This window comes from Megalobrama amblycephala, linkage group LG9 (genome assembly GCF_018812025.1).
Source record: "Megalobrama amblycephala isolate DHTTF-2021 linkage group LG9, ASM1881202v1, whole genome shotgun sequence".
Classification (NCBI taxonomy): Eukaryota; Metazoa; Chordata; class Actinopteri; order Cypriniformes; family Xenocyprididae; genus Megalobrama; species Megalobrama amblycephala.
Genome location: NC_063052.1, coordinates 16,852,675 through 16,864,902, shown reverse-complemented (window position 1 = coordinate 16,864,902; position 12,228 = coordinate 16,852,675). Strand labels below are relative to the sequence as shown.

Sequence of the window (12,228 nt, the reverse complement as noted above, 5' to 3'; positions counted from 1 at the left end):
CGCCGGCGTGACCACCGACCCGAGGGAGTTAACCACAATTTTATGAAGCGACACGAGTGCTTTGTTTGTGCAAAAAAAAACAGAATTTACCACTTTATTTACAAAATATTAATCCCCAATTTTGTGCGCATGTGTCGTGGTGCTCGTAAACGCGCGGTTACAGTTTTGGAACGAACATGAGGGTTAGTAATTAATGACAGAATTTTCGTTTTTGGGAGAACTAACCCTTTGACTCTTTGCCTGCCACTGACGAGATTTTCTGTCATTTTTGACAAAACGCTATTGACAAGTTATTCCAGCAATCCATGTTTTCACTGTAATATGGTAGGGGGCGCTGTTACTTCTTCTGAAATAATACAACATCTCCGGATCCAAAAACAAGAAAAAGATCTGCATAAACCAAAAGGTGCAATACTGCTTTTGCACAAGTAAGCTAACATGATCATATAAATCAAAACTGCCTAATGTTTTAGTAGAGAAAAAAAATGCTGAAACCCACAAATGAGTATGCGACTCTGCAAACTTTGGGGATGTTGATGGACTCGATCTACTCTATTTATGTTTTGATCATTTGCTCTGAATCCGATCTGGACGAGGTCTTGGACAACTTTTGGCAACTTAAAAATAAAACACTGGCGTGGAAAAAGTTAATAGGTTCATTTTAGGGCTGAAAAACGATTAATCGCGATTAATCGCATACAAAATAAAAGTTTGAGTTTGCCTAATATATGTGAGTGTACTGTGTGTAATTATTATGTGTATATATATATATATATATATATATATATATATATATATATATATATATATATATATATATATATATATATATATATATATATATATATATATACAAACACATTCATGTATATATTTGAGAAATATTTACAAGTATATGTATTTATTTATATTTTTATATAATATATTATATATATAAATAAAAATAGTTTGTACATAACATACTTCTCTTAAATATATACATTAATTTGTGTTTTTTTATATATACATAATTACACACAGTACACCCACATATATTATGCAAACTCAAACTTTTATTTTGTATACGATTAATCGCGATTAATCGTTTGACAGCTCTAGTTCATTTCCATCTCAAAGTTTTAAAAAACTGTTGCACAATATTGCTCTGTTGGAGCATCCCAACTTGCCCAACACAGGAAAATTGGCTAAACCAATGGCATGAGTTTGGGGCATAATGTTCAGAAAACCATTTTATTTGTTTCTTTAATCCAGTTCTTTATTAGTTTCTATAAATAAAAGGTGTAAAGAATGTTAAACCCTAACACTTCTAGGTTAAACTATTAATATCACTGAAGAACTTCTCATGAACCCTTCTTTTTAGACCAAGAACATTAGCAGTACAAACCTCATTCCTTCAGTAGATTTGTTCTGGTAGTTGCAATAAAGTTGTGGTGTTCCCAGCATGGCCTCCGTGAATACAGCAAGAAAACCCAGGCTCTCTACGAACAGAACAGAGTCCAGTAGCAGGTACGTCACGTAGGCAGCCAGCACTGTGAAAGCCAGCACACACTGCAGGTAATCCACAAAACGACTCCAAAACCAGAAGTAATTCCAGTCAAAGTCTAGAATTCAGAAAGAAAGAGAGCAAGTATTAAAAGTAATATGTGCATGAAATAATTCAATTCTTATTGGTTGAAAGGAGTCAGCTTGACATCGATGGTAGAGGTTAAGTGGAAATTTCTGGAAGACTTTTGGGAAATCATTTTGAGTTCTGAAATTTAGCATTTTCAAAATACTCTAAACTTCTATTTCAAAAGTTAATGAAAAACTGAATTCTTTCAAATTTGACCAATGAACAAAATCATTTTAATGGTAAATTTATCAAGTTTCTCCTTTCAGCAATACGTTTTATACAACATTGAAAACACTGGACACATATACAGTATGAATTATTATATTAGTATGGATGGAGGGTTAAATCAATGTCAGATCATCAAGTTCAGACCATACTGTGGTCTAAAGTTGTGTTCTGACCGGATCATGGTTAGCAGGAAAAAAACAATGCAAATAAATAAATAAATACACAAATACATATATATACAAATACACTACCCCTCAAAGGTTTGGGGTCAGTGAATTTTTTTAATGTTTTTGAAAAAAAGTCTCTTATGCTCACCAACGATGCATTTATTTGATCAAAAAAACATTAATATTGTGAAATAATATTACAATTTGAAATGTTTTCTAATTGAATATATTTTAAAATGTAATTTATTCCTGTAATGGCAAAACTGAAGTCAGTCTTCAGTCTCACATGATCTTTCAGAAATAATCCTAATATCCTGAGATATATATATAGCATAGCAAAATAAACTGACATATTATATCCAAAAATTCTTCATACAGTGGACTACCAGTAAAATTGATACAAATCTAGAACCAAAAATTATTCAGACACTTTGACCTGACCAGGTTTTGCTTAAGTGTTATCTGACATAATTAAGATTATTTTTTCTGACACAGTTTAACTCTGAGATCTCGACATATTTTATTACCATATTTAAACTATAGTGAATAAACTGTAATAATGAATGAAGTGTTCAAGGTGTCTGAATAAATTTTGGTTTGACACATATATATATATATATATATATATATATATATATATATATATATATATATATATATATATATATATATATATATATATATATATATATATATATATAAAAATGTAAATCTTACTGACCTTAAACTTTTGAATGGAATTGTAGGTAGATTCCAACATAAACAGCTTGAGCAACATCTACTCATCCGCAAAAACCATTAACAAAACTACACAAGCTAAGAGACACAGGGCACATATGGTTTTTCCTGCCCACAATGGGTTTTGTGCAGTGAATTAACCCGAGAGCATGAAACCTTAAGAATTCAATTTTGGCACTGTGTTGGGTGACCTTGTAATATCCAGAGTAAAATCTGGGTCCTAAAGTAAAACCAGTTCTAAGACTCTAAGACCCCCTCAAAAAAGTAATGGAAGATTTTTTTCATGATGATCCAGTTCCCAGCACACAGGGAACTCAGCAGGGATGAGCCTGACTGGATTCTGAACCAAAATAATCCACTTTCTGCAATTATTTTGGCCTCTTGTCGATGGAGGTTGAACTTGAACTCATAAGCCTGTAAGTCATCCCTCCGCCCATCCGCTGGTGGACGAGAAGAGCATATCTAATCAAAGCACACTGGGAGCTCCAACAACAGTTACTTTCATAAAGCGGCAATGGAAATGTCGAAGCAACAAAGTGCAAGCGGAGGCCAAAACCGAAGCATGAGGACCACAGTGACATCAAGGGTGTCATGAAAATGTCAGGGCATGTGGGACAAAGCTAGAAGAGAAGAGATTGACAAAAGAAAAGCACTGCTGGGTTTAGACTGGACTGATACAGGGGGGAAAAGCACATTCAGTGAATAACTGTAGGGCTGGATTAGCAAATCATGATTCCAGCAATTCATTGCTTGGTGCAAATCTCTTCTGATGCCAGCTGTGTTCACAAAACACGATGAAGAGGGGGCGGCACGGCTTAGATACAAGTGTGTTTGGGAAAACTGTTTGTTTTGGTAAAGCATTTTACATCCAAAACTCTGCCTCAGTATCTGCAGTCTTTGTTTTCTCCATTACTTGGTGGTGTTTGCTAAAGTCTTTTTTGATTAAAGTTTGAACTAACCACTAACCACCTAAAAATGCAAGCACACAGCATAGCGATGTACGAAGCACCGCCCACACAGAGGAACACAGCCAAACCAAGCTGCTTTCTGTTTTGATCAACATGGTGAATTCATGTGCCAAAGATCAATAAACTAGGATGAATGGAAATGGAAAATCCACATAGGGAGAAATTCTCCAGCAAGAGAATACTATCGAGATGACTTCTGCCCTGCAGAATTTCATCATGCAATGTAAATGAGACTGTCACTTTGCAAAGCAATGCCCTGAAAACCACTCAAAGCACCAGTTTTCTACAATCTAAAAATTCAGGGAATTCTAGAAATTCAGGGAACCTATTACTACAACTTAAAGAGGGGGTGTAATGCTATTTCATGCATTCTGACTTATTTACACTGTTAAAGAGTTGCATTCTCATGCTAAACATGGACAAAGTTTCGAAACACGAGTTGGACGTATGACGGAGTATTTCTGTGCCAAATACACTACTTCCGGTTCGGGACCAAGTTTCTGAGAGTTTTTTTTGAGTGTGGCCTTTATCAAGTAATAAAGGGTGGAATTCCTTGTATGGGCACTTCTTCCTGATAAACAGAGCAAGAGCAAGAGAACCCAAAGAACCTAGCGTTAAGGGAACGGTGGATGAAGTTTATTTTTCCGGGCAGCAACAGAGTTGTGCGTGTATATTTGTTCCCGGAATTTTGCTGATAAATGCTTTGTAAACAAGTCCCAGTTCGTCGCTGGATTTGCTGATCGCGGGCGGTGAGTAAAACTGCATCAAATATCTGTGTTTTGTTGGCAATCGGCACGCAAGTGCATAAAATGTAAACAACACAAACGTTTTTGTTCCCTTTTTATTTATAATGATGTTGCAGCTTGCAGATGATCTCTACGCAAAAAGCTGCGCGTGCTCGTGACTCTTTAGCTCTGCCCACGGCAGGCACGCCTCCAGGAGCTCGGCTTTTTTCGGAAAGACTCGGTATGGCATATCTATCTTTTATAGATAGGATAAAACTAAAGACATTTCAGAGATATGAAGGATGCAATACTACTCTACAGGTGCTCAAGATTAACATGAGATTGGTAGAAACTGTGTGTTACCTACCCTTTAAATAAATGCATGGTTGCAAGTTAAAAGTTTTAATCAAATCAATAAATTATCATTTTTAACTTGCAAACATTATTTTGATGAGTTCTGTTGACTTAATAATGTAAATCATTTCACAAACTTAATATGGTGTGTAATTTAAACTGAAATTTCGGCGTGAATTTATTTTTTAAAAATTTTTTAAGAAATTTTTTAAGTCTTGATAACTTAAAATTGGGCAATAGATTTCTAATTCCCAACATGCTTTGCATTAAAAATGGATAAAGAGAATAAATGTCGAAATTAAGGCTACATCTAGATTCATCCGGGCACATATCTTTTCTACATTTTGGCCTTCCGTCCACACTGATATGATGTTTTTGTTCCGCAAAAACAAATCTTCTTGAAGCTGCTCTCACAAGACACTCTAGATAAATGTGAAAAACGCCATTTTTCACATTGTACCGTGAACTGTGCTATTCATTTTCACAATCTTCATATTAAATTCTCTCAAAAATGACAAAATGTACTCACAATTGCTGTTGTGCAGCAAAACATGAGGGCAATTCTATTTTAGCTCATACATGGAATGGCAACTGAGTGTGACCTGAACGCACCAGTAAGTGGCGAGATATTGTGCTAATAAAATGATTGTGCCAGAAATTGTGTGGAAACTTATGTCTGGTCTCTCTGTATCATCTCATTGAGCTTGTATTATGCTTTACGTATGTGCAATAAGATTTTAACATTTTCCAGCAATTCTCTGGAGATGAGGAACTTTTGGTAAATGCTTGAAAACACTACATTATTTTGAGCAGAGATCATTTTAATATATATATATTTTTAACTCAGTTTTTTTTTAAATATATCTGTTTCAGTTGTTCAAAAGAGCTTGGAAAAGTTTGCTCCAGCTGGTAAACACCTTTGAACTACCATTGGTCTGTAGCGATTACGTATTGTGTGCTCTGTGGCTCTGCTTTATTTGATGAGGAAATCTTCTCCAGTTCATTTCCTCTGTTCAGTCCATCGAGGTCAGACACGGGCAAAAACATGAACACATTGGAGAGATGCTTTATAATAGAAATGGCGGTTGTACTTCTTATTGAAACTTTTTGTGGTTACCACTGTGCTGAAGAATAAGTGCTCATGGTTAGGTTGTGGATGGCAACATTACATTGACCATATGAGCAAGGACTGCGTTAATGCCAGTGACAAGCACAAATCTAACTTGTTCATTGAATCTCCATTATAATTAAGTTACATATAACATGTGCTATGCTAGCTGTTAATTTAAACTGAAACTGATCAGATTAACTTGTTTCAATTGTTGAAATTAGTTAGAACAACTTTTTTTTTTAACTTTGAGTAATCAACAATGTTTGTTACAAAATTAAGTTCCTCTAACTCAATGTAGTTTGTTGAACATTTATATTCTAATACTCTATTTAATATAAATATTGAACGCTGTATTCTAGTTTTATTAGAACAGATTGTAATCAGTTGCTTCAAGCTAAAGGACAGCGTGGCAATAGCGAACAAGGTGGCGGCACAAACCTGTAGGAAGTATTAAGAGAAGGCATGAATGAGTAATTGTGCTTTGCACTGAGTATGAGATCAACCATATTACACTAACGAACTTGGCCGATGTGGGACTCTCAGAGAGCCGGTCATGTCATCACAACCCACACAGAGAACAGCGTGACTGTCGAGCACAGACAGCACATTGTGTTGCCAGAGATTTTCAAATGAGTAACTTTACCACTCTCTGTCATGACTTATTATCTTAACCGCTCTTCACAACCAATTCTGGAAAATCAACTCGGCATTAATTCCCATAACGCAACACAAGGAAAACATTTTTTATATTTGATGTGGAGACAACGATAAATGGATAATGAGAGAGAAAGTGAGGTCAACGCTTTCCCCGTCTAAATGTGCATTATGGGAAACAGAAAAATCAAATCTGATCTCCATAAAAAGTGAAAGAAATGACATTCAATATTGAAAAGGATTTATAAAGCTTCTCGTGATTCTGAATTTATTCATTCTTTGAGAAAGTTTCTGCCTGCCCAAGAGAGATATATTGCAAAGTTTTAATCATGTTAAAGGTGCCCTAGAATTAAATATTGAATTTACCTCAGCATAGTTGAATAACAAGAGTTCAGTACATGGAAAAGACATTGTTACGTCCCGTAGTGTTTTCTCTCTCTCTCCTTCACTCTCACTTGTTACAGGTCCCGTAATTGGATGACGTCGCTGCCAGTCATCGGAGTCTCGCGACATCCTGAGAACCAATCAGATGCTAGTGGGCGCGTATAAAGACCCGGATGTGACACGAGCGCGGGAGAAGCGCTTGCTTTGTTTTTGTTTGCTCTCCTGCGTTTGCTGTTGTATTTTTGCTCTTGTTTAGTTTGATTTGTTTATTGTGTGTTTTCTTCATTTGAAACTTTGCTCATCATGCTTTACTACTGATACTGTGATTATGGCGTGACTCGACTCTCGGTTTTGCCAGAGTTTGTTCAAGTCCTTCTCCGATACATAGTGATGGGACCAGGTTAGTATGTCACGTGACTTACACCTCGCAGCACTTAGAGTAAAGTTGTTTAAACACACTAGTTTAGGAGCGGGTGCCAATTTATGTATTTATGTTTGTTAGTTAGTGTAGATAGCGGTGTTCTACACTGAGATGTTATTTTCCTTGCTTTCTTTTGATTAGTTTAGAATTTGTTGGGGTTTAGTTAACTTGTTTTGTTTTATTGATTTCTTTGTTTTAGCACCGCTCTCGTCCCTCGCTTTGTTATCGTTTATTTTACTTTTGTATATAATTTGTAAATAGGTATTTGTTTGTTTTGGATGTATGTTTGGTTCACTGCTTTTTGTATCATTGGGTGTTTTGTTACATTGAATTATTTTCCCTTACTAAAAGCAACTACAAATTTAGTTCTTCTCTGCCTGTTTCTTTACTACACACATCATATCTCCTTAATAAATGAGTCCATTCTTTTAACAGCTTTTTAATAGTTAATCTTTTCTCATGTTACGTCTCCGTATCCTCTAGATGCCAGGGGGACGTAACAGACATACACTGAGTTTCAAACTCCATTGTTTCCTCCTTCTTATGTAAATCTCATTTGTTTAAAAGACCTCCGAAGAACAGGTGAATCTCAACATAACACAGACTGTTACGTAACAGTCGGGTGTACGCCCCAATATTTGCATATGCCAGCCCATGATCAAGCCATTAGACAAGGGCAGAATGTCTGGATGTGCACAGCTGAATCATCAGACTAGGTAAGCAAGCAAGAACAATAGCGAAAAATGGCAGATGGAGCAATAATAACTGACATGATCCATGATATCATGATATTTTTAGTGATATTTGTAAATTGTCTTTCTAAATGTTTCGTTAGCATGTTGCTAATGTACTGTTAAATGTGGTTAAAGTTACCATCGTTTCTTACTGTATTCACAGAGACAAGACTGTCGTTATTTTCATTTTTAAACACTTGCAGTCTGTATAATTCATAAACACAACTTCATTCTTTATAAATCTCTCCAACAGTGTGTAATGTTAGCTTTAGCCACAGAGCACTATCAAACTCATTCAGAATCAAATGTAAACATCCAAATAAATACATTACTTACGCGATTAGACATGCTGCATGACGAACACTTTGTAAAGATCCATTTTGAGGGTTATATTAGCTGTGTGAACTGCGTTTATGCTGTTCAAGGCAAGCGTGAGCTCCAGTGGCGGGGAGCATGAGAATTAAAGGGGCCGCAACCTATATATCAGTGCATAGTTAATGATGCCCCAAAATAGGCAGTTAAAAAAATGAATAAAAAAAAAAATCTATGGGGTATTTTGAGCTGAAACTTCACAGACACATTCAGGGGACACCTTAGACTTATATTACATCTTTTAAAAAGACATTCTAGTACACCTTTAAGAGACTTACAACTGCAACTACAACTTTTTTTTTTTTTTTTATGTTTTTGCTTTAATATGAATCTCCAGGTCATACTTCACCCTAAAAACAAAATAAGATTATATTGTAAGATTTTTTTTTGTATTGTGAATTTTTAAATGAGAATTACAGTACTCATAATGAATCTAGACATTTAACAAGTATTTTTGTATATTTTCCATTATTCTCAATGATGACACTAATTGATGATTAAATTGTCATTAAAGGGTTAGTTCACATAAAAATGAAAATCCTGTCATTTATTATTCACCCTCATGTCATTCCAAACCCGTACGACTTTTTTTCATCTTCAGAACACAAATGAAGATGTGATGCTATAATAAAGAGACTGTAAAACTAATCCATATGAATTGAATGGTTTAGTCCAAATTTTCTGAAGAAGACTCGATCGCTTTATATGATGAACAGATTGAATTTAGTCTTTTATTCACATAAAAACATTCATCAACTCACACATCAGTTGTGGTAAATGGAAGCTCAAGAATGTTTGCTTGACGCATGCGAGACCCAGTGAGGTTCATTCTCGCGTCTTACGCAGAACATTTGAGCTTCCGCAAAAGGGTTGTTCTCACGCATTAAGCAGGTTCAGTTGAGCTTCTGTTTATGTTTGTTGATCAATGTTTATATGTGAAAAAACCTTAAAGTCTTTTTAGCTTTTAGTATGAATATGTTAGCCTTAAGGTTTTGAATAAGCTGGTGTGTTCCAAAACAATGACAAAATTCGCATTTAGGAGATATAAGCATTCAAAACTTACAGTCTCTCACTTCCGCTAAAATGGATCACGGATTTTCATGACCTCACAGCGCACTTCAGTTTCTCGTCAAATCTTCGGTCCAATCAAATGCTGTCTAGAATCTGAAGTCCCGCCTCCTTCTACACTCTTACAGACGCTGAAGCTGCGGCTGACATCGGTCATTTGCTCACACATTTACTAGTTTCTACATAGTGAATGGCACATAGTGCACTATATAGAGAATAGGGAACGATTCAGACGGTGTAAATATGCTTTCCTTTGATGCGAATGAAGTTCGTTTTCGCATTAGTGTCACATGAACCGCCGTAACGTGAGCAGTCTGCTCCGGTCCAGAGATACGAGAGCACAGAGCGGATCATATGCGAGAGTCGGCACAGACCATGAAAGGTATCGGACCCATTTGAATTCTGCACAGAACGCTGTGTATTAAAGCGATATAAAGGACATTAACGTGGAGAAACGGTTAGAGATTAGAAGGAAACTGAGGTTTTACAGAGTCTAACTGCTCTGGCGAGCTGTAACATAAACAAAACGCTATCGGCGATTTAAAAAAAAAAAGGGGCGGGGCTGTTCAATAAATTACCCTGTCTCCCTGTGTCAGTTGAAATTACGTCAACATTGAATAATGCTGCGCGTTCCAACACTCTTCGGTGGGCCTTTAAATTAAATCTGTTCATCATATAAAGCGATCGAGTCTCTTCAGAAAATTTGGACTAAACTGCTCAATTCATGTGGATTATTTTTACAATCTCTTTATGAACTTTTTGAAGCATCAAAGTGGTAGTCGCGTAGCTGTCTAAGGAGGGATTTCATCAAAAAGATCTCCATTTGTGTTCCAAAGATGAACGATATTCGGAACACAAATGAAACGAAAACAAAAGGAAAGTCAGGGTTTGGAATGACATGAGGGTGAGTAATTAATGACAGATTTTTTTGGTGAACTAACCCTTTAATTACTATACTATAATTATTTTCTTTTAAATTCAGAATAAATGGTAGTACAACAAATACTACCACAATGTAAAGAATCTTCATAAATATTTTTTCATTTTTCTAATTTTTTAGTCATTATTTGTCATGAGAATTCTGTCAAAAAATCCTAATTGTACAAAAAAAAGTCTCAAATTTGTTTTTGACAGGTTTCATGAGTTTCACCTGTAAAGGTCTGAGATGGAACTGCAATTAAATCAGCTGTTATCCGAGTCATAAAATGTTATCTTACTGGCAAACTCAGTTTGACAACATGAGAGATGTTGATTTGGGCCTGGCAGACCATTATCTAACATACCATCGGAAGAGAACGATAACCAGTTTATGACATTTCAAACAGATTTATTGAAGTATTGATAATTAACGACAGTGACATTTAAGATGACATTTTAAAATCAGATCAATTACTGTGCTTTTGTCTGCGGTTTGACAGAAAAGACAGGTGCAGGGAGTGTCTCTGTGTGAGAGAACATTTTTTAGTTTGACAGAAATATTATGAAAAAGCAGAAGACATTTTCCAACAGAAAAAGAGAGACCTCGAGAATGTGACTTGTGTGATATTTTAATTGAATGACTGATCAAGTCTTTAATCAATGTTTCAATGCAGTGTTTTGTGCAGTGCATGACAGAAGTTAACAGGAACTAGTGTGTCAACATAACTGTCCAACCAACACATTGTCAGATTTTCTGTTTGAACAGCCATATATCAATAATCAACTTCTGTTTTAACCAATGGTGCAAGTTTGAGGCCAAACTACCCGTTTGTTGAACAATGGAAGATATGGCGGAGATGAAAGTATAAAATGTAAATAGTTCAATTAAACTCTAAATTAAACAATAAAATAAAATAAATACAGGTATAATACAAAAAAATAAATAAAAGAAAAATTAATGTCATTTATTTATTTTTTCTTGAAGCATAGGACAAAGAGATTTCTATGTCTCCAAGTTATAACTTTTTGATGACAAACATATTTTGTATTTGGAATAACATGCATTGATAATTTTTTCAAAATAAGATCTGGCAAAACCTGATCTTATGGAAAAACGTAAGTATGTTATGATTTTGAAGATCCAACCTTAACCCTTCCCCTAAACATAACCATCACTGGGGCGTAAGCAGATTGTACGAAAACGTATTTCATGAATTTGACAAAACATAACTTAATAAAACTCTCTTAGTTGCTGCAGTCTTTGCAATACTTTGCATCAACATTATTATTTATTGATGCGCTACATCTCGTCTCTGTAAGAAATATTGACACCCTGGAGAAAAACCTGATGAAAGAATCACACAATCTCATGCTGACCATTTCACACTGTCCTTTCACAGGAAGCTGCTACACTTTTCAAAGAAAAGCCTTTGGCAGGATATTTATAGACTTCCTTCAAAATGTGCCAAGCGCTCTGTGTCTGTATCATGTCTGTCATGGTATATCTTCTCCAGTCTCATGCCTTAATATAAAGAGAACACGCATCACATCACTGTCTCTCACCCATCATTGGGCATACATTACTTGTGTATGTAAGGAATTATGGGCCTGGAAATAACTTTCCATGTGGCGGGCATCACTGTAGGGAACAGGATCGTCTGAAACACACAGATAACAGGAGCAACCAAGAAAAACACCTACAGCTGGGCTTAGACGCAAAAGGACGTCCATGATACTACCGACACCACCACATGCCAGACGCCAATCAGCAGGT

The 12,228-nt window shown here is 35.6% G+C and overlaps 1 protein-coding gene across 3 annotated transcripts in view; it reads right to left on the bottom strand.

Moving 5' to 3' along the window:
- The window catches only part of LOC125275172 (solute carrier family 66 member 2), a 53,084-nt gene that overhangs the window by 15,783 nt on the left and 25,073 nt on the right, over nt 1-12,228 (bottom strand). For all 3 annotated transcript variants that reach the window (XM_048201884.1, XM_048201886.1, XM_048201887.1), the window contains one exon: nt 1,385-1,601. In XM_048201884.1, coding sequence (XP_048057841.1) covers nt 1,385-1,601 — 217 coding nt within the window. The remainder of the gene's footprint in view (nt 1-1,384; nt 1,602-12,228) is intronic.